Source organism: Tamandua tetradactyla, chromosome 9, assembly GCF_023851605.1.
Source record: "Tamandua tetradactyla isolate mTamTet1 chromosome 9, mTamTet1.pri, whole genome shotgun sequence".
Classification (NCBI taxonomy): domain Eukaryota; kingdom Metazoa; phylum Chordata; class Mammalia; order Pilosa; family Myrmecophagidae; genus Tamandua; species Tamandua tetradactyla.
Window position 1 is genome coordinate 34,294,667 of NC_135335.1, and position 22,016 is coordinate 34,316,682.

A 22,016-nucleotide genomic window follows, 5' to 3' on the forward strand; every position below is an offset into this window, starting at 1 on the left:
AGGAGACGGAGAAACCAGTGCTTTCAGGACAGGAGTCGGTCATTTTCAGCCCTTATATTGTGTGGGACGCAATGTATGAAGGGCTTGGGTCAACTGTGGGCCCAAGAGAGATGGGAGCCTTCCCCCAACCTGGCTCAGGGGCTTTCAGAGGCCTCAGCTGCTTCCCAGAAGTTCCCATGTGATTCCCACCCGATCACAATGTCAACCGCAGGGTCTGTTTTCTGAGCACCTATTAAGTGCCACGCACCGTTTCAAGGGTGTTTATAAATATCATCCTGTTGAATCCTCACCTCACCCCTCGATGAGGCGCTTCTACCACTCTTGTCCCGGTTTTTACACATGAGGAAACAGGCCCAGAGAGGTTAAGCCACAGGCCCATGGTCACACAGCAAGTCAGACCTGGGATTTGAACCTGCGCTTACGTGATGGTTAACTGCCAGGGTTACAGTGAGCGCTGCGATGTGACGTACCCAGCACCATGTGCCATGTGCCAAGCATAGACTTTGTGGCCTGCTCTTTTTTGTCTTTTTTGTTTCCGCCCACCGGCAGGTCAGCTCCACAAGGGCAAGGGGTTTATTTTCTGTCTCACCCAGTCCTGTATTTCCAGGGTCTAGGTAGTGCCAGGGGCATCTGGAAGGTAGGTAAATCCGGCTTACACCCAAGTTGCAGACATGGAAACTGAGGCCCAGCGAGGCTCCAGAACCCGGGCTTTTGGCCTCTCGGAGAGGTTGTGCCCGCCCGCATCCACCTCTGTTCTGTCTTGCCCTCCCCCTGCAGGTTGTGTATATCACTGCCACCTTCCCTTTCATCATGCTTCTGGTGTTGCTGGTTCGCGGACTCACGCTGCCCGGCGCAGGCATAGGCATCAAATTCTATCTGTACCCTGACATCTCCCGCCTCGAGGACCCACAGGTACTGCGGGGCGGGGACCCCCCACCCAGGGTGGGGTGGGGCTTGGAGGACGGCCGGCAGCCCCCCGCTACTCGGGCTGTCGCCCGGGCCCAGGGCAGGTGTGGTTGGTTCAGAATGTCTGCGGAGCTTTGCGGGCATGCGTGTATCTTTTCATGTCGAGGACTCCTGAGGCTGGCCAGGTAGAGAGTCTGCTTTAGGCCCCGCGCCAGGTAAGGGAGAGAAATCTTTCTATGATGCTCGTCTCCCCCGACCCCCTCCACCTCGGGCCCACTCCTCTCTGCCCATGGTAGTTTGCTTGGGCTGAGGGTGAAATTTCTAGTTAAGGACCTCCGGAAAGGTCAAAGGGCAGAGGCTGCAAGTCCACCCTCCAGCACTATTCCCCATGACCTCAGAGAGGCGGAGCAGACCCTGAGAGGTTGTATCGGCCCCTTTGAGGACCTCTGGTGCCCAGGACCCTCGGCCTTTGGGTTTGCCTCCCAAGGGCCTGTGTTTGTTCAGGAGGAAGTAGGTGGGAGAGCGCAGGCCAGACCAGGGCATGGCTGGGAAGGCAGCTTCCTGGCAATCAGCAGGTATTGGGTGGAGGTTCCTGAGAACCGTTTTAGGTTATGCAGTAATAGTAGCAGCCTTGACTTAACGAGTTCACCGGGCGCTGGGCTTAATGCTTTTCAAATCTGATAAATAGCTGTTGGGGCACAGCGGAGTCCATTTTACAGATGTGAAAACTGAGGCTCAGGGAGTGACATTCACTCACCCAGGATCATTCCAGAGTTGGAATCCAGATCCATCTGCTTCAAAAAAGCCCGGCCTCTTACCCCTCATGCCAGGTGACTGGGAGCCCCTCTGACTTCTGGGGTTCCTCATGGCTCAGTGTGAACGTCACACACTTCCCATCTGCTGCCTCTTCTTTTTCTCTCTGGTCCCGTAGAAGGGTTGTGAAGTGGCACCCTGCGAGGTCCAGTCCTCGGGACGCAGCCACATGACGGAGACCCTGTGTTGCCTCCTCCAGGAAGCCGGCCAGCTCTAACCGCCCCTTTTCTCTCCCCTCGCCACCCCATCCCCCTCCCTGGCCCTCAGGTGTGGATCGATGCCGGAACCCAAATCTTCTTCTCCTACGCCATCTGCCTGGGAGCGATGACCTCACTGGGGAGCTACAACAAATACAAGTACAACTCATACAGGCAAGTGTCGCGCCGGTGGGCCCAGTGCATCATAGAGATAACGATGTTTAAAAAAAAAAAAAAAGAAGTAGGGAGTGTGGCTTCCTTGTGTTGTGAATTAACTTGCTCCCTGACATATGTGTAACTTAGGGACTGTATGCTGCTGGGATGCCTGAACAGTGGTACCAGTTTTGTGTCTGGCTTCGCAATTTTTTCCGTCCTGGGCTTCATGGCACAAGAGCAAGGGGTGGACATTGCTGATGTGGCTGAGTCAGGTATGGTGGTATCGGTGGCAGTGGTGGTGGGCACTGCCACCCAGTGTGTGAGCCGAGTACTGCAGGCATGAAGCCAGACCCCCCCCGACCCCCAGGGGGCTTTGAGGGGGGGGTGAGAAACGAGCCTGGTTTTCGAAATGGACTCCCCCACCCCCTCCATCCTTGCACCACGACGTCCCCCAAACATCAGAGAGCACCAAAACAAAACTAAACGTGTTCAGGGCCATTTGGCATGAGGGGCGGCAGAAATGTGCGGTTGGTTAAAGTTGGGAGTGGCTTGGCTCCCTTAGTGGGGTCTTGGGTACCCCCTTCCCACACCTCTCCCCCTTCCGTAGCAAGCTCCAGTTTCAGCAGCAGAAACCACGTTTCTCACCCAGGCCCAGTCAGCATTTCATCACCACCTTCTCAGCCTTGGTTTTTGTATTCTGCAGACCCATCCATCCATCCATCCATCCATTCATTCATTCTTTCCATTGACATCTATGTATTGAGGCTTTACTCTGGGACACAGATGAAGAAGGAATAGTGGGAGCGGGCGGCTGCCCTTTGGGTGTCATCTTCTCTCCCAGCTCCCGAAGGAGGTGACGTCTGATTTTGAGGGAGGTCACTGTCACCCCAGGACACCTGGGCTTGGAGAATCCCAAAGGCTTAGAGACATGGCTTTTGCACCAAGTGGTATCCTAGGGACTTGGGACCCTGGAGTTCCAGAGTGTGGCCTCCATCTGTCTGTCCATTTGTTTCCTGGACGGTTTTGTCACATTGCCGTTGGCTGCCCCTGGGTTCTCACAACCTCTTTGGGGTGCCTTGCAGGGAGGCGAGGGCTCCGGGCTGAAGCTAGAGCTTTTGGGGTGAGGCTGAAACTCTAGGGACCCCCACAGACTGGGGACATCCTATAGCTGGAGCCCCCCAGCTCTGCCCCTGCCGTCATCCTTCTCCCTGTGGGTAAAATAAGAGGAAGCGCTAGTCCCAGGTCCCCAGTCACAGGACCCACCCTAGCTGAGGTTTTGTCGGCATTGGGCACCCAGATGTCCATTTCTCAAGTGGAGAGACCCATGGCCTTAGAGCCTGGGCCTCGCTTGGACTGGTTAGGGACAGAGCTGGAGTCTCTCAGGGCCCTGCCCACTGCTCCTCCCACCCACCACGCAATAGACAGGCCCTTCAGACACAAGGATGGTCTCCCCACCCCACCCTGTTTGCATACGGCCCCTTTCTTGTGCAGGGCTCCTCTGGGCTCTCAGGGTCCCCCAGGGTCCGGCTGAGCTCTGCTGTCCTCTTCATTTGGCAAAGACACCCACCGTCACACTCCCATCCACACCCTGGACCCTCCCTACAGCCCAGCCAGGGAAAATCCACCCCTCTGCTGCCCCTGGTTCCAAATCAGACCTTCAGACATACCATTTTCCTCCCCCAAGAGGCAGACTGGAGGACGCAGAAAGTAATTCCAGAAATATCCACTCCCCGTCTGGGTGTCTGGCAGTTAGCGCGACGAGGGAGAGCCTGGGACGGTTTGTACCACCTCCGAAGATGGTTTTCTTTCAGTCGAGGGCTTGCAAACCAATTCCGATTGACGGGGAGCTCTCTAGGAGCATGGTGTGAATTTGGTGGCATGGAAGATAGAGATATAAGAGAGAGAAAATATAAAGATATATCAGATAATAGAGAATATAGAGATACATTCTATATCTTGGTGGACAGCCAGGCTTTTTTCTGTCTGTCTGCATCGTCAGTCCACGTTGTTTCCTTCCTCCTCCCGCCCACTTCCAAGAACTTGTCATATCTTTCCCACGAGGCTGTCTGCCTAGCCAACAGATCAGGGGTGATTATTTCTCTAATAAGCTTTTAACAAGCACCATATTGAGCGAAGTGCATTTGAACGAGATCATTATTTAGCCAAATGGAGCGCAAACGAAACGTTAACGTGGCGTGGTCTCTTGCTCAAGGAGAGGCATCCAGAAGTTCTCGGAGTGGCTGCGTTATTTCACATGGACTTCCCTCTCTATAGTTCGCCGTGTGCTTTTAGAGAAAGACGCTCAGACCCTCTCCCAGAGGCTGGCTTTGAGAAAGGCAGAACCAAACATAACAGAAGCGAGTGACCTGGGAATCTTCAGCGCCCCAGCGGGTGGGGAAGGCAGGGGGCGCGTGGGGGGACCCCATTTTACATCTGTCTCGCAGTCATCTGGACTCGGTCACGCAAGTGCTTTAGCGTCCAGCACCGGGGTGCTGCTTTTGGAGGCCAGAGGGGGCCCCAGCCCAGGTGAAGATTTTGCAGCTGTTAATTGCAACAGTGGCTTCGGATTCCACAAGTTCATGTGACAGAGCCCTGGGGTGGGGGTCCGGCCGGAGCGTGTTTTCCTTAACCCAGCTCTTTCCTCACGCTTGTCCTTTCAGGCAGCTTTGGGGGTCGCTCAGAGCGTCCCTTCCACTTCTTCTCGTGGATTATTTTATGGCGTCACTGGGACCAACCACTCTCACCTCTCACCTCTGAGAAAATACTCCCTTTGGACTGAGTTGTCCCCCAGGGCTTGTCAAAGGACTTGCCCTGCCCCAGCCGTGTGCATGCTGGCTTCTGGCTCCAGCTGCGTTTATTTATTTATTTTTCATTCTTTTCATAAACCGTTCATTTGGTTTCTGATATTTGCTTTCAAAAATTGTCCCCATGTCCTGCTCCCCAGTGCGTGATATATATATATTTTTATTTAATTTGGGATTTTACTTTTTTTTCAGACCAAGCCCTTTAGTCCTATTTTGCTTTTTTTTTTTTTTATTTTTTTTTTGCCTCCTGACTGCTTCCTGGACCCACTGGACTCAGGTTGCCACTGAATTCTGTCCCCCGGTATCTTCTCTCGGGCCAGCTGGATGGCTGGAAGCCAGGAGGAGAGGTTTCTCTATGTCTCTGGAATTTTTCCGGAGAGGCACCACCTGAGCTGGCTGACGGAGCTCCTGTCTCTCAAACCATGTCTTGAGGTTCCATCCCCCCTTTTGAAACCAAAAGCCCTTCTCTAGGGGACCGGCAGCCGTGTCGGAGAATCTGAACGCAAGAGGACTCCTTGGGAGTCATTTGTGGTCACCTACCCCTTCCTGTACAGATGGGGAAACTGAGGCCCCAGGAGGGTGTGTGGTGATACCGTGAGGAAACGGTGGACTGAGAACCCAAATCTAGGCGCTGGCATTCCCAGACGTGGGATTTGTCACCGCCCCGCACTTCCCTTTGGGCCCTGGGCAGGCCCCGCCCAGCCCGGTTGCCCTGGTGTTTGGGACAGCATGCAGGGGACAGACCCCTGAAAATACTTTTGCCCTACAGGGCATGCTTCTTGGTTCTTTTTTGTTTCCACCCATCGAACATTTTAATGTCGAGCTCAGCTCAACAAATAGAAACTTCTCCTTTGCAAAGGAGGGCTCCACTTGTCAGATAACCAGAACTTGTTTTTTCCCCTTGCTTCCTTCCAGCAAACAGTTGAGTTGCTTTGTCTTGGTTTTGGGGGACCTTGTTTTCCCAGCCCCGTGAGCCAGTATCCTTGTGGATGCCGGTTTGCGGGCAGGCCACCTGTGCTGCGTGGGAGACAGATGCTAAAACGGGGGCCCTGCCCGAGCCCCAGTGCGTCCCACTCGCCAGGGAGACAAGCCTGGTCTCTCTCCCCAGGCAAGAATTCAGATCTGGCTCCTCCCTGCACTGAGGGTTTGGGAGGGCCCCCCTCAGAGCTGAGTGTCTTTGTATGAGCGCAGGGGTCCCGGCGACCCGGGTGCTGATGTGTCCCCTCTGCTCCCTCCCTATTTTCTCTTCCCTCTAGGTCCTGGCTTGGCCTTCATTGCCTACCCAAAAGCCGTGACGATGATGCCGCTGCCAACATTTTGGTCCATTCTCTTCTTTATTATGCTTCTCTTGCTTGGACTGGATAGCCAGGTGTGTCTGCGTCAGGGGCATGGCCCTGGGGTGGTGGGGCTTCTCTTGGGGAGCAGTTGTGGAAAAGAACCTTCCTTTCGGTGTAGTCACCCCCAGATCAGACTGGGGAGCAAACAGGGTCCCGGCAGGGGCACAGGGCCATCAGTGGCAGGTTAGGGCATCAGGTGCTCCCTTCCCGGCCATCCCTGGTAACCATGCATTACCTAAACCCACCAATGGTGTTTTGGGGCCCCTGGAGCAGATGGAGAGGTGAGCTCGGTCCCTCCAGGGGAGCATCGCATCCTCAGGTGCTCAGTTCCTAAGCCCGAGGCTGGGTTTCCTGGCTGTCCTGGCTTCTGCCCTGCCGTGGCAGGAGTCCCATCTGCACCGAGGTAGTTCCCTGCACTTCTAAACCCCCCACCTGCTATCCCTCTGGGGCTCTGGCCACCACTGGAAGGGGACTGGCCACCAGGGTATGCCAGGAGAGCTGATGAGACGCTGTGTCTGGCTTTGGAATAAGACAGCCCGAGACCCCGCCACACTGCGGTGTGGCTTTGAGCAAGTTTCCTAACCTCTGGCCTCAGTCTCCTGACCTGGCAAATGGGTGCGATTATGCCTTCTTTCCCACGGTGGCCCTGACGGTGCTGTGACCTACCTTGCGGCCAGCCAGATACCCAGGGAACAGCTGACAGCAGCGGCTTTTGCCTTTCCGTGGGAATGTGGGCATGTTCAGACCGGAGGCGTGGCTGCAGGAGTGGGGAAGGATGGGGCGCAGGGGAGGCCGGAGGTGAGCCCAGGTCAGCGAGAAGTCTCCAGGCTGTACCACCGAGGGGCTTCCATCTGAGGTTGGACAGAGCTTCACCACTGTCTTGAATGGAGACCCCACCCCGGTGAGAGGTCTGAGCTGCAGCCTTAGCTGTCCACGTCCCCTGCAGGAAGCATCCTTCAAAGACAGTGCCCAGAACGTGTCCCCTGGGGAAGTCAGACCCAGTAAAAGGAAAATCTTACAAGGTCAGGCAGAGGAGAGCGATTCCAAAAAGGGGAGGCAGACAGCCAGCGAGGTCAAGAATAGAGGAAAGGGCTTGGCAGAAGGGGGATCGGTATTAAGCGGAGAAGACAGAACAAAAACATTTGGGAGACGGAAAACAAAATATTTCTGCAGTTGTTGATCGCCTCCGGCCGGGTAAACAAGCGAGAGGACTCCCAGTTAGTCATTTCTCCTTAATGAGTCTGGCCTTTGAAGGCCTCCAAGCAAATGGCTTTTATAACTTCTTCAAGAACTCTAAATGAAAGAACAAAAACAAAGCCGGGAGGTTAAATAGCTGACAAGGCATGACATCTCCATGGGCCTAAAATAAGCTGCTTAGGCTTTTGAAACTGCTTCCTGAGTGGAGGTGGTTATTCATTAGCTTTTTCTCCTAAGGAGAAGGGTGGGGCCTGCTTGAGGGACCCCCCCCTTGGCGCTAGACCCCATAAGGGCCAATGTGCCTAAAGAAGCTCGGTTAGTGCTCAGAGCCAGCCTCGGCGGTAGGCACTCGCTATTCTTCCTTCACCAGCCGTGGGATTCAAGGCTCAGAGAAGTCGAACGAGCTAGCTTGATATTACCACATACAGGGCGTGGGTGGGATTTGAACTTGAGTCACCGGCTCCCAGACTCAAAGCCCAAAGGAGCCAGAGCATGATAAAGAGACTGGGGGTCGAACAATGCAAGCTGGAGTCCCAATTTTGCATCAGTTTGCTACATGAACTCGGGAAAATGGGAAAAGGGTTTTGCAAATAGTGGTTGAGGCCACAGACGTCTGATTAAGGAATGGAGCCAGAACTTGGCTCTGAGTCTGCCTGTTTCCGGAACCTGAGCTCTGCACTGCTGGCTTGTCTGTAAGCCTCACCTTGGCGTTCCCCAGAATAGCTGCTTCCTGTGCTGTGCGGGTTCGTGGCCAACCTCAGGCAGAGACCTCTCGCTGACATTCCTGTGTCCCATGGAGTGAGAGCCTCGTTCGTTCGTTAGAGGAAATGCTTTCCCAGGGTTCCCGGCTTGGGGAGCAGCAATTCGGGGGTAGGGGGCATGGCCCTCTCTTTGGCTTAGGAGCCATCATGCTTCTCTGCGATGAGATGGGGTGTGTTATCCACGTGGAGGCAGGATGCCTGTTTATATATGGGCTGCCCAAGGCAGGGACACAGGCTGTGAACAGGCAGAGAAAGGGAAAGAGAGCCGGACCTGCCACCCACCTAAGGAGCTCACCCCCCACCTCACCCCCGACATGCGCCCCCTACGTACAAGGCACCGCCAATGCCAGTTTGCTCTTGGTTTTCCAATTCTTAACATCCCTACTGAGAAGACAAGTTCCTCCCATTTTACAGAGGAGGAAACTGAGGCTCAGAGGAGTCAGAACCACTTAGCTTCTAAGCAAGGGAACTCGAATTCACACCCAGAGCTAAGGAGTCTGAGCAGATTTGGGGGTGGGAGGTAAGGGTGGCCGAGTGCCCCGTGGGAGCCTGGGAAGAGGGGATGTTTGTGCTGGTTTTGGCCCTGCGTGATCAGTGACACTGAATAAGCCTTTCTTTAACTCCTTTTGAAGCTTAACATGAGCTTGTGAGCTGTGCATTTGCTAGAATTCAGCTGCTGTTTTCGGTTCAAACCCTTTTTTTTTTTTTTAAACATCAGTTGGAGGTCAAGAAAAGTCAGCCCCTTCTCTTTGGACCTCTTTTGAGATCCTCTAAGTCATGTTCCCCACCGTCCCTACAAGAGAGTGTCATTCCTCCAGCCCCTTTTGGCACATGAAAGTCATTTTCTCTTGTTCCATATTCCTTTCCCTGCTCCTCCTGTGATGTGTCCCAGAGGACTGAGTGGTTAGATGTGTCTTGGAGGAATGGTGGAAAAACGTCTTTTACGAAAGCAAACCTCTCCCAGATGAAACAATAGATACATCCAGGTTTTAAGCTTTTCAACTCTTAAAGGAATCACATCGACCCAGAAGGGCGGGTTGGTTGGCTGGCGGGATGATTTGGCAGTTGCCGTCCGCAGTTAGAGAGCTTCTGTGTGCCCTGGAACCCCACAGTTTCCCTTCTGACTGCCACAGATGCACCCACCCGTGCACCCAAAGATGCACACAGAGAGAAAATGGTGGCCCTCGTCAGTAGCAGCAGAAGCTTCAAGAACCATCTAAATGTCCAGCAGCTAGGGGCGGGTTAAACGAGCATTGAGATGGGCCCATAGGATGAAGTTCTTTGCAGCCATTTGCGAAATGAGGCAGCTCCCTATGTAATGATATGGTACAGTCTCCAAGGTGAATTGTTAGGTGAGAAGATAGAAAGATTTAATCAGGGTCCCCCAATCCTACACCGTGACCTACGACGGACCCAGCTCCTTAACCTCTGGGAGCCCGGGGATGAGTTCCTGGAGTCCGCGCCACCCCCAGAATCATGGGCAGCATTTGGCTTACACACGCACACACAATTCTTTGCCGCCACTCCCTTTTCCCAAAGGCTTACAAAAAAACCACTGCGCGAATCTGATCCGAGCCTCTCTCCATTGCGCAAATGGAGAAGCTGAGGCCCAGACTTGCCGGAGCCACCCATTCTTTACGTTGAGCAGCCCCCAGCCGCCTGGCCGTGGGCTCGGCACTCAATGCCCAGACACGAGTGCGGCACCGTCCTTGCCCTCCCCGGGGACGCTGCACTCTCAGGGAGGTAAGCGTGCAAACACACCAGTGCTCTCCCACGCGCCAGGGCAGTGTGGCAGCATGGCAGCGTGGCGGTATCGGCTTCGGAGAAGCAGCCACTCTTGAGCTGAGCCTTGAATGAGGAGGGTGAGGCATTCTGGTGGCAGAAACGGCCCTAAACATAGACACAGGTGTGGCAGGCTGTGCACGGGGCTCCACAGGGGCTCATGCAGGAAGTGGGGGAGGTTGTCCCCAGGATCCAACTCCAAGGAGGGACACGGGCAGGTCCAGACCCAAATCCGCCTCCTCTCCTCCTCGCCGCGCTGTCTGTGCCAGGCATTCGTGTCTGAGCAGGGGCATGCTTGGTGGCACCTGGCACTCAGCAGCTCTCTGCTTCTGTCTCCCACCCTCTCTCCCCCCTCAGTTTGTTGAAGTCGAAGGACAGATCACAGCTTTGGTTGATCTTTACCCATCCTTCCTAAGGAAGGGTTTCCGTCGGGAAATCTTCATCGCCTTCATATGTAGCATCAGCTACCTGCTGGGGCTGATGATGGTTACAGAGGTAAGTGGCACTCTCACCTGGCGTGAGGGACCTCCCTCTGCAGGGGCTTAGTGCACACTGGTTCACTTGCAGAGGCAGGAAGCAGGACCTGGGGGAGAGGACCAAGGTGGGCCGGTCTCCCAGCCCCTCTCCAGTTCGGGGGTCCAGCTGTGCTCTGGGGACTTGGGTCCAGATTGGGGGGGAGGGGGGCAGCAGGACAAGTCTCAGAACTCAACGGTTGACCCCAATATGGTTGCATTCAGCCCCGCCCACGACCCTGCTCCTTTTTCCTGTCCCCATGGCTATGCAGTAGATGTCAGCCAACCGCCCTCTGTCCCTGCCCCGCCCTGGGAGACTCCAGGAGCTGGGGGAGTGCCTGCTGAAGTCCCTTTCAGCCACCGCTTTGTTCGCCTGCATCCTTGCATGCACCCGTCCTGGGGCTGTGTGGGTGTTTGTCTGATGGGGAATGCATGTTATTCGGAGGTGTGGACAGGGCCCACCGGGAGCCTTGATTTAAGATTTTAAGCGGGAAGAAGAGAAGCCGAGAGAGGAAGGGAGCAGGAGTGTCCAGAAGGGGCAGTGGGATCAGCTTTGTAAGAGGCAAGCCAGAAGAAAGATGATTATTGCGCTTTAGAAGAATGCAAACCTTAAAATCAGGCCCAGCGTGTGCTCTCGTCTGGGTCCCCTCCCCCCACCTCCTCATGCTCTCCGTGAAAGAGCTGCTTTTAACAACTGTCCCCAAACCTCTTAATCATCACTTTCCTTACCAGAAGTAAAAATAAATGTTTTTTTTCCGGAAGTGTCTTTCAGAAGACTTCCCTGAAAGGCAGATCACGTGCGCTAAGCCTCTGTGTCTGCTGCCATCGATTTTAAGCCCCTCCTTTGAGTGCAGGTTCTGTGAATCCATTTTTTTGTTTGTTTGTTTGGGAGGGCGTGTATTGCTTTTGTTTTTCTGTATATGTGTTTTTAGTTAAATTGGCCGAAAAGGAAATTGAGGAACTTTTTACATGTTTATCTTTAAACTACCTGTTTATAGCCTTTGCCTCCCCCCCACCCCCCCCCACACTTGGGTTCCTTGTTCTTTTTGATATGCCAGTTTTCTTTATATATGAAGGAAATTAGATACCGAATAACAAATCAGCCATCTCTGTGATTTTTTTTCTTTTTTCTCCCCAGGGTGGCATGTATATATTTCAACTCTTTGACTACTATGCAGCTAGCGGTGTATGCCTTTTGTGGGTTGCATTCTTTGAATGTATTACTATTGCCTGGGTATATGGTGAGTATGAACTTTTGCATATCCTTTCTCAAGGCTCTCCTTTGGGGCCTCTCCACTTAGAAGCTTCGGAAGCAGAGGATTCTAATGGGGACTCTCTCTGATAGGAACACAAAGGCCCTGCCTCCCTGGACCCTTTCTCTTAGGGCTGGCCATTCCCTGCCCAGATCATTTCATCGCAGCCGCACAACCGATTTCCCACTGCTTAAAGTACAAGGGGCGGCTGTATTTTATTGACACACACAGAATGTGTTCGTGTCCAGGAATGGTCCATTTCAACCTACTTGAGACCTTGGGTTGGCCACACTAGGATTTGGGGTCTGCCTAGTGTTGCTAAAGAAGTAGAGAATGCCCACGTGAAATTTGAATTTCAAATCAGCACAGGCTCTCATCTGCCACGTTGGGGTTCATACAGAGCAGAGATGCAGGCCCCAAATCAGGCCCCAGAGACCACCTCATGGTCCTTGGCATTCCCCAGGCTGATGCTGGCATTGGGTGTCATGTCACTGTGAGGCCACCTCTGTCTCTTGCAGGCAGTGATAACTTCTATGACGGTATTGAGGATATGATTGGCTATCGGCCAGGGCCCTGGATGAAGTACAGCTGGGCTGTGATCACTCCAGTTCTCTGCGTGGTAAGTTCTGTCCAGCCCCAGCTATGGGTCATCTCTTCTCCCTGCTTCTCGATGGTACCCTGCTAAATCATTGCTCATTCAGCATCTGCTTAAGTGCTGGCACTACTTTGCCTGGGAGAGGTAGAGAAGGCTGTCCCCGGAAGGTTACTTGAGTTGAGTTTTGAAGGATGAATAGGAGTTTGTCACGGAGAGAAAACAGAAAGAGTGTTCCTGCCAGAGGAACCAGCCTAGGCAGCGGCAAGGAGTTCTTTATAAAAGAGGGAAGTATGCCTGGGGTGTGTTAAGAAATTCAGGGGAATCCAAGATTAAGCACAAAATCTTTTCCCCTTACAACCTCAGTTTGGGCCAGTGGGGTAAATGGAAAGGTCTTTGGGACGTCTAACAGAGAGATCATAGACGTAAGAAGTATGTATGTTGAGTGGGTTATGACAGAGAGAGCAAGTCCCAGCAGAGAGTGGCCCTGGGCTCTCCCACGCACATGGAAGCTTCTGATCCACCCAGGACCCAAGGACAGAGACACACCTCCCTTCCACTCCCACCAGGGTGGTCTGTCCCTGCCATCTTGGAATGTGGCCTTGGAGGGTGAAGAAGCAGAGGCTCTGGCGAATGCAAATATCTCTGCTGCAAAGGCTGCTTACCTAACCATGTTTGAAACCGGTCATGAGCTCTGGGGCTTATTGCAGGGGAAGGTGACATCTGTCTTGCCAGTCTTGGTTCACACAGAGGGCACAGAAATGGTTCTTACATTTAGGAGCCAAATTCCTTGCATAAGTGTGCCCTCCCTTCTGTGACCTCTGCTCCCAGGCCAGAACAAGTCACCATTGTCATGCACTCGCTGTGTGACCTCAAGCACACCACTCCCCCTCTCTGGGCCTCAGTTTCCCCATTTATGAAACAAGGAGCCACTTAATTGGGACTCGAGAGCCAGCCGACAACTTTAGGTTGTTTATTACCATTCTTTATTAGAATTGTGACCTTCTCATCTGAGGTGCACATTTTTCCAAGACTGTTTTCCCCATGAAAATAAGTAACTGTTGCAGCCAAAGACCACAGCAATTTGATGCATTTGTTGCTGGAGATGAATTGAGTTGGTTTCAAGCCCATATTTTCCTCCTTACATAATATTTGTTTGTGGACAGCTCCTCTCACCACTCTGACCCTCAGTTTCCTCTTCTCCTCCTCCCTGAGGAGTTGGATAAATTAGAGATAGGCCACATTCCAAGACAGTGGGATGAGATCACCCTGATGGGAAGAGAAACGTGGCACATCCACGTACCTTCTGCTTGGGAGGGCTCCAGATATCTCTCTGCTGGGATTCGCCCCGCCGAGGCCGCAGCTTCACCTGAAAGGGCAGAAACATTGACGGGGCTGGGTATACAGTGGGTGCCAGTGGGAGCTGAATGCTCACCCTTCCCCTTCTCATCGATTCAGTTTTAAATAGATTTTTTCTTTTCATCCAACTGTTTGTTCATGAAGTTTCTTGTGGATCAGTCCAAGACCACCCCGGGTGATATGCTCTAATTCTGATCAGAAACAAAAGTCGTGCAGCCTCCCAGCCAGCCCAGACGTTCTGCTCACAGGGCATTGTGGCTGGAACCCCAGGCTCTGAGGTCAGAGCTAAGCACCCCCATGCCACCCCACCAGCCATACACAGATGTGGGTGGCCACCAGCCAGGCCCAGCTCCCCTTGCTTCCCCAGGCTCATGGCTCGGGGATGGAGAGGGGTGGGCCGCAGTGGGCAAGGGGAAACAAGGATTTAGTGCCAGGTTCTAAAGGAACAGAGGAACAGAAAAGATGCACCCCTGCTGTCAGGGACTCACAGTCTGGTGGGAGATGGATGCTGCAGAAGGGACGATAACTCCCCACAATTCTGGGAAGGACAAGGGTGAGCTCCAGCCGGAGTGGGGCCTGTGCAAGTCAGGCTTGTGAGAGGCAGAGCTAAATTAGAATGAGGAGGCATTGGCCAGGTAATGATGAGAGAGAAAACAATCCAGGTAGGGGGAATAGCCTGGGCTAGGGCCCCGAGGCAAGTGACAGGGGAATTGGAAGGAATTCAGGGTTGCTGGAGTGTAGGCCTGGAGGAGTGGGTGACAGATGAGAGGGTGAGAGGAGAAGGAGCACTGTCCTGGCAGACATGGCTAGCCCAGGCTGATGAGCTAGGACCGTATCCCAAAGGCACTAGGGAACCACAGAAGGATTCTGAGCAGGGAAGCAGCCTGTTCACATTTGCACTGGGGAGAGATCCTCATGGCAGCAGAATGGAGACAGATGCAAGACATAAAGCAGGCTGCTGGGCTCCCAAAGAGAGAGCTCCTCTTCCCAACTTGATGCCTGCTGTGGTCCCAGCAGCCCCTGTCCCGCCCAGGACCCCTCTGACTACTCCCATCTCTCTGCAGGGATGTTTTATCTTCTCTCTTGTCAAGTACGTACCCCTGACCTACAACAAAGTCTATGTGTACCCCACCTGGGCCATCGGGCTGGGCTGGAGCCTGGCCCTGTCCTCCATGTTGTGTATCCCCTTGGTGATCTTGATCCGCCTCTGCCAGTTGAAAGGACCGCTCCTCGTGGTGAGTGCCGGGGCCCCAGGGCCAGGGAGGCCAAAGGCCGGCTGGTTGGCAGTTTGCTGTGTGACCCAGGGCAAGTCGCTTGCCCTCTCTGAGTCCTAGACCCCTCACCTAGTCGATGGAATAGTTGTTTGTGGGCAGGAGAGTGCACTGTGGGGAATTGGAAACGCAGTGCAGTTGACCTGGGAGAAGGCTTCGTGGTGACATTCACAGCAGGTCTGTCCTCCTCCCCTCCTGCCCCTTCCCCAGCTCCAAACTTCTCTGAGAAATTCCTCAACAATACGAACCGTTCCAGGCCCTGGCGAAGACAGAGGCTCTTTCCAAGAAATCCCTTTCTCAGAATCCCCTTAACCTTTGGACTTGGGCCGACTCCAAGACTTCACTGTTTTGTTCTGGGCTGGGTTTTTTTTTTTTAATTATTATTGTTATTCTCTTTTTTAAAAAATCTGGAGCCAGGATGTCCTGGGGCCCTGGCTCCCCCTTGGGCTGTGGTGTGTTTCCTCCTGGATGGTGGCCCTGGCGGGGTCGGAAGGAGAGAGAAAGCTAAGCCGAAAGGGACCAGCCTTCCGGAATCGGAGGAAGTAGGCAGGGGCATGGCAGGGAGGAAAACATGAAGCCTGGGGTCGGTCTGAGCCCGGGGGCCGCCCTGGGTGTTCCTGGAGCCTTGGATCCATTGTATTTCTTTCACTTGGGGTAGACGGGGCGGTATCCCCCCGCATTCAACCAGGATGCCCAGTGGCCCTTGTTAAAAGACTTTGAGGCTGGGCCACTGCCCTGAGCTCCTCAGATGCCCCCCTAAGTCCAGCCCCTCCCTGGGAACTTCCAGAATGTTCTCACTGGCCAGAAACTAAAGGGTTAATGGGTTGGGGCTGGGGCACAGGAGGGCCCCCCCGACCCCGCTCTCTGTTCTAACTGGTCAGCGCCCATAGCAATGAGTTTTCCAACTCTTGGGGCTGGAGAAGGAGTGGCACAGCACCTCGCTAATTTAGTGCCCCCTTCAAAGCCGACTTTGAATGTGTCATCCCAGCCCTAGTGTAGGGGTTCGATCAGAGCGGCATCAGCGTGGGGGAAGGGGGAGGAGGGGACAGCAAGGAATCGCAGTCCACACCAGCCTTGCACCCTCCCCTCCATCTACAGCCTCAGTTCCCACCCTAAGGCAGCTTACCCTTAAGGCTCCCACCTGCCTTTCTCCAGAAATTCGAAACAGGTTGCCAAGGTGACTTCGCAGCCATGAACTTGCCTCTCTCTCTCCGAGGCAGCTTCTAGACCCTTCCATCCTGGGGTGCACCCAGTTCCATCCGGGCCTCCCTCATAAATGGAGCCCCAGGAGACAGCCTGATGGTGCTGGCCTCTTGGCTGGACTTCCCACTGGGCACATAGAGAAGCTGGGCATAGCGAGGCAAAGTGATAAAAGGGGAGAAGACGCCTGCCCCTTCCCACCGACATTTCACCCTCACCCTATACATAGAGTCTATCATCCAATTCCTGCAGGGACAGGTGGGTGACACAGATAAGAGGGGATCCCCCCCCAGGTGGGGCCCCTGCCATCCACAGCAAGCAACTGATGCCACTCTGCTCTGGCCAATTGTTACCAGGAGGGAATGTGGGCCTGGAGTTGTTAGATCTTGCAGTTTTTCAAGACAGTGGAAATCTGGAGATCTGCTTTTAAAAGCAGCTTATTTATTTTTTTTACAAAACTGTAATATACGAAAATTCAATGTAAAATGCTGAGAAGGCTACTTGTTTGCAGCTGCCAGCCCCTTTGAATCTCTCAGAGGCCTCTTGCACAGAAGGTGGACAGGGAGGCAGGAGCCCTGGGTTCAAGTCTCGGTTCTGCCATTGCTCTTCTGGGTGTCCTCAGAATGAACTCCTCCCCTCACTGATTCCATGACTAGGCAGCCAGCTAGGGGGACAAAAATGCACCCTGCCTAGGGTGGTCTGAGGATTCCACTGGCTTCTATCTGCTGGAAGGTGCAGATTCAGACACAAGCCAGGGTCCCCAAGTCCTTAAGACCAAATTTGCAAGGAGTCCTGGATGTCTGCAGAGAAACAGGGGATGTGTGTGGTAGCATTGGAAGAAAGCGGGAAATGTAGCTTGGGGTGTTGGGAATGACTCCCTGAGAAAAGCGGGAGCTATCGGAGGCTTAAGACAGCCATCCAAACCTAAGGGCACGCAAATTGCTGGACCATGGCTGCTAGTGCAAATCAGAGAAGCCAGGGGGCAGGACTCACAGGGAAGCTTACTTCAGCTCCACCAGAGAACAAAGTCGGGCCATGGAGGAAGTGAGCTCCCCAACCCCAGGGGCATGTAAGCAGGGAAGCCACCAACAGGACTTCTGCTCAGATGCAAGGCCTAGGGGAACCTTAGCTCGGGTCAACACCGAAGAGGATGAAGAAGGGAGGTCCAGAGAGGGTTGTAGTTTGCTGAAGGACAGATGACACAGAAGCAAGACCCAAAGGAGGTAGATGGAGGTGGGGAAGAAAGCAGTGACCCACCCTGACTCTCTCTCCTGGCTCATGTCTCCTTCCTTCTCTAGAGATTCAAGACCCTCTTGATCCCAAAGGATCCCAACCGCTGGGCTGTGGACAACGAAGGGGCCATACCCTACAACTCTCGCTCTGCCATCAGCGGGGTTCTCATGAAACCAACCCACATCATCGTGGAGACTATGATGTGAGCTCTCTCGGGTCAACGGGGCCGCTTTCCTGCTGTTTACTAACATTAGATTCTCATAGGACCAGGTTTACAGAGCTTTATATTTGCACTAGGATTTTTTTTTTAATTGTCACAGAAAATGTTACTCTGTGTGCGTGTGTGTATTTTGTTTTGATTTGGAGCTATTTTGTACAAAATGAAAACCCTCGGGCAGTTGGCCGAGGAGAGGCAGAGCTTTCATACTGAATTAGATGTATTTTATGGGAACTTGTTAAATTTTTCTTTGTATATATATATTTTTTTTTACAAATAACTATATATACACTTAGAGATTGTCATACATTTTTACCACTTGAATTGATCTTGCCAGCAATAGATCTCATTTCAAAAAGCAATTCTTCGGTGCTTGTGTAGCTGGCAGAAAGTTCTGCCCGAAAAAAAAAAAAAAAAATCCAGGTTGAAAATTTCCTGGGACAGTAGACCCATTTCAAAGGTGTAGTACCTTCGAAAGCCTGGTTCAGGTGGAAGAAAACAGCAGGTGAGAATGTCCCCCAGCTGGCCATGGGTACTGGGGCTGGAGAAAGCAAGGGGTGTGAGTAGACACCTTGTTACAGTTCTCAGCCAAAAAGAGAAATGCCAAAATAATGGAGCCAACCCATCAAAGAATGGAACCCACTTAAAGGCAAGATGAGATGAGGCCCTAGAGAGGAGTCTGGTTTTAAAAGCACCAGGAGCAAAGTCCTACCTGTTATTTTGAGATTGAGGGTGGATAATCAGTAGGACTGTCGGTCAGGCTTTCAGAACCATTTATACCAGAGGGAGAGGCAAGAGAGCTGGGCGTGCTGGTGAGAACCCTTTACAAGCCTCACTGGGCAGCCTTGGAAGAGGTAAGAGAGGTGGGGGGCAGGCCACGGTCTGTCCTGGAGTCCCTGGGGCTGAGACTCAAGCCATCCCAGCAGGAGCTGGCAGTCTCAGGGCTTTGAAGCTCACACTGGATGGGTCTGTTGCCCTTGAATGGAAGCATGGTGAGTTCTGGAAGCATGATGCATATTTGGAGAGGGCCAAGCATGAGGTGGGGAGGGTACGTGGACCAAAGGACTTGGTCTCCACGCATTCAGACAGGTCCAGTGTCGGGGTCGGGGGTGCTTTTCTTTCCTCATCTCCCCACCTTCAGCTCTGTCCTCATGTCCCAGGGGCTGGGAAACGCCTGACAAGCTCTTGTTAAAGATTCCATCGTAGGGTAGGTCCCGCACCTAGCAAGAAATGCCAGCCTCGCTTTTGGAGTTAATCTTCTATTTGGATAAAGTGCTCCCCAAAGCAGAGGTTTCCCTCTTCCTTCTCCCAATTCAGGCACTAGGTGAACTGGGACATAATTTTTAATACGTTCGTCTCAACCTCTCTGCAATAACTGGTGCCACACAGTACACTAATGAGGGCACCGAGAGGAAGAGGGAGAGGAGATTGGAATTGCCCAGGGGGCTGCACCCCAAAACTGACTTGACCAAGAGTCATTAAGGCAGAACGAAATTCCTCTCTGAACCGAGACAGGAGGTCCTACACCTTTAAATAATCCCAGGTACACACACCACCTAAATCCCAGCCCCTGTTTAGACAAAAACTGTGCCATTTAAACCGTCGCTTCCAAGTTCAGAGTCGAAACGAAAAGGAAAATTTTGTCACGCACGGAGGCAGGGACCGTCTCGAGGGGTGCCGGGAGTGGGTTCCCAGCTCGGATTTTCAGAGCAGGGACTCCCTGAATCCTGGACCCTCTCCCCAATTCGGGAAGGGGAGGACGCTTTGGTTCTCCCCTTTCCAAAAGGTAGGCGCAAGTGTACACATCCATGTTTTCAAAGCTATATACTCTGCCAAGCTTCATCCAGTCTTATTCCAAATGGTTAGCAATTCAGATGTGTTCCTATTTTACTGTATTTTTATGGTTGCCGCCATGTCTGATTTGATTTTACTCGTTTGTTTTTTGGTGGTTTTTTTTCCCCTAATTTTACTGTGTATCAATGTGATCTGTTTTTTATTTTTGTTTTTGGTTTTTTTTTTTGTCTTTATGGAACTTTAGTAAACTAACCAGTTGTAACTGAGGACAGGTGACGTTTGGGGACAGAAGGGGGGCTTGGCAGGCTGTGGCTGCCTGGGCATCTGTGGTCATTACTGTCCCCAGCATCTGCCCCCTTCACACACCTCCCCACGCCGGGGACTCATCGTCTGGGCGACAGGCTGCAGAATTTCAGGAACCTCGGCCAAATTGCACCATCACGGCCATGGCCCAAGGAAGGCCTCTTCCTGTAAGATTCCCAGACCAAATTCTAGACCAAAGACACACGCAGACCAAGTCCCCAGGCTCAACCTGGGAGGAAGGTCAGCCACTGTCCCCAAGCCCGTTCCCCAGCAACCTCCTGAGACACCTGTCTCCATTTATGACCCCTTTCCTGGAAGCCCCAGCTCCTGTGTATCTGTAGAACTTGGCTCTATGCATACATGATATAATAATGCTTGACTTTTATATGTCTCCATATAAATGAAACTTTTTGTCAGAGTCCCTGATGGTCCACCTGTCTCTGAGAATGGTCAGAGTCCTCCGTCTGCCTAGGAGGGGACAGCAATTCAGATGCCTGTGCAAGAGTTCAGCCCCCCCCCCCCCCCCCCCCCCCCCCCCCCCAGATCTTGAAGGGAAGGGAGGAAGGACTTGAAATGGCAATTTTTTAGGATGCAGAAATGGGTCAGTGCCCTGGGATAATTCTTACCTGGGGAAAGCCTTCTGTTGAGATGGTCATGTCAATCAAGAGTGCCTGACGGCCCGCGGTAGAGAGACCTCTGGGGCTGCTGAATCTGGCGTCCTCTTTGTAAAATGGGGAAACTGAGGCCCAGAGAGGGGCAGGGACTTTGGCCCAGCCAGCCAGAACTGGAACCAGACTGTCCCAAGTCAGCTCTGGCCTGCCATTCCCCTGAGGTTGTCTGCACTGAGTGGAAGGCTTAGGGGCGCCAATTCCACGTGGCTCCCCAGTCCTCCCCGGCAGCCAAAGAGGGGCCGTTAGGAAAACGGCCCCCAGCATTGAGAGACACGCTGAGCAGCACCTCACCCTTTAACCATCCTCGCTACACTGGCTCCTCCTTCCTTTTAACAGCCCTCTGTGAGGTAGGAATTGAGATTCCTGTTTCCACAGGAGGAAACTGAGGCCCAAAGAAGCCATTTGGTTCATGCAAGAGATTGCACCCTTAGGCAGGATTTAAATGGAGGCTCCTGGAGCCTTGTGGGAAATTCCCAGTTGGCAGCAGGAAGCAGCAATAGTCTTAGTTGATTTCCCTTCTAGGATGCCCCGTGGGTGGCAGGCGGCTCCCTCTCTGTAGCCCTGGTCCTTCACTCTCATCCCCAGATCCCCAGCACACCCCCAGCAGCAGTGGTAAAGCACAAGGGGAGTGAGTGCCCCCTCTCCGTATCCCAGGTGCCGCTGCCCAGTCGCCAGGGACCCAGTCAGCATCTCCCAAAACTACCCCTCTCTGATGAGGAACTGCTCAGGGCAGCCAGTGCACAAGCCAGGGGCATCTCCCCTTCCTCCCAAGACTCAGACCCAAGCCAGAGAAGGACCCAAGAGAAGCCACCTTGAGGTGGCTAGAGGTCCCGTCCATCCCACAGCCCCAAGCCCGGGGGGTCCCCAGGCTGGGCTGACCCATGGATGCTGTAAATAGCGCTGTGTGCGAAAACCTAATGAATACAAAAGCAAAAAAAAAAAAAAAAAACAAAAAAACTACACACACCCAGATTTCAAACGTTGGAGAGGGTGTGGGAAACCCAGAGGGAAGAGCATTCCCTCTACGCCCCCCCTTCTCACCCCACCCCCTCGGAATGCGCCTTGTTTTAGTAGGAAGCTGTTGTCATTGTTTTCTCGTGGGTGTCCCTACAGACTGGTCCACCGTAGAGCATCTTATTATATATTTGGCTTCAAGTTAAGATGTTGGCTCCATTTTCTCCTTTTTAACCCAACTAATTTTCTAAGCCCTAGCAACTGTGACTGTATTTTAGCACAAGAGAAAGCGGAGAACATTGGGTCTTGCCTCCTTCCAGAAATAGGTCTGGCTCATCGGGACTTCTCTGTTTTGTTTTTTAAATTTCAAAATATTTTTAAGATATTTTAAACTTTTTTTAAAACAACCACCACCACAATGAAAACAATTAGAGACTCTCCTGAGGAGGAACATTTGTATTTGACCGAGATCCTTGGTGTGTGATTAAATCTTGCAGTATACAAGCTTTTGTGTATAAATGTTTTATGAAACGAATCTCTGTATTTTGCAGGGTTCTTTTTCCTCTTTTGCTTTTTAGATAAATATGTATATCGATATTTTAAATCCATCTTTGCTTTTTTTAGAGGAGTTTGTAATCACCTGATAACATGAAAATAAACATTTCCTTTTTAAAATCGAATATGCTTCAGTTCCGTTTTGGCAA

General features: G+C 52.7%; 1 protein-coding gene across 6 annotated transcripts in view; it reads left to right on the forward strand.

Annotated features, from left to right (window-relative positions):
• SLC6A6 (solute carrier family 6 member 6) overlaps window positions 1–21,992 on the forward strand; it is an 80,079-nt gene extending 58,087 nt beyond the window's left edge. For all 6 annotated transcript variants that reach the window (XM_077116431.1, XM_077116430.1, XM_077116429.1 and 3 more), the window contains 9 exons: window positions 778–912; window positions 1,987–2,090; window positions 2,220–2,344; window positions 6,133–6,245; window positions 10,311–10,448; window positions 11,604–11,706; window positions 12,237–12,337; window positions 14,734–14,904; window positions 17,439–21,992. In XM_077116431.1, the coding sequence (XP_076972546.1) occupies window positions 778–912; window positions 1,987–2,090; window positions 2,220–2,344; window positions 6,133–6,245; window positions 10,311–10,448; window positions 11,604–11,706; window positions 12,237–12,337; window positions 14,734–14,904; window positions 17,439–17,579 (1,131 nt within the window). In that variant the 3' untranslated portion in view covers window positions 17,580–21,992. The remainder of the gene's footprint in view (window positions 1–777; window positions 913–1,986; window positions 2,091–2,219; window positions 2,345–6,132; window positions 6,246–10,310; window positions 10,449–11,603; window positions 11,707–12,236; window positions 12,338–14,733; window positions 14,905–17,438) is intronic.
• Window positions 21,993–22,016: the final 24 nt, after the last annotated feature.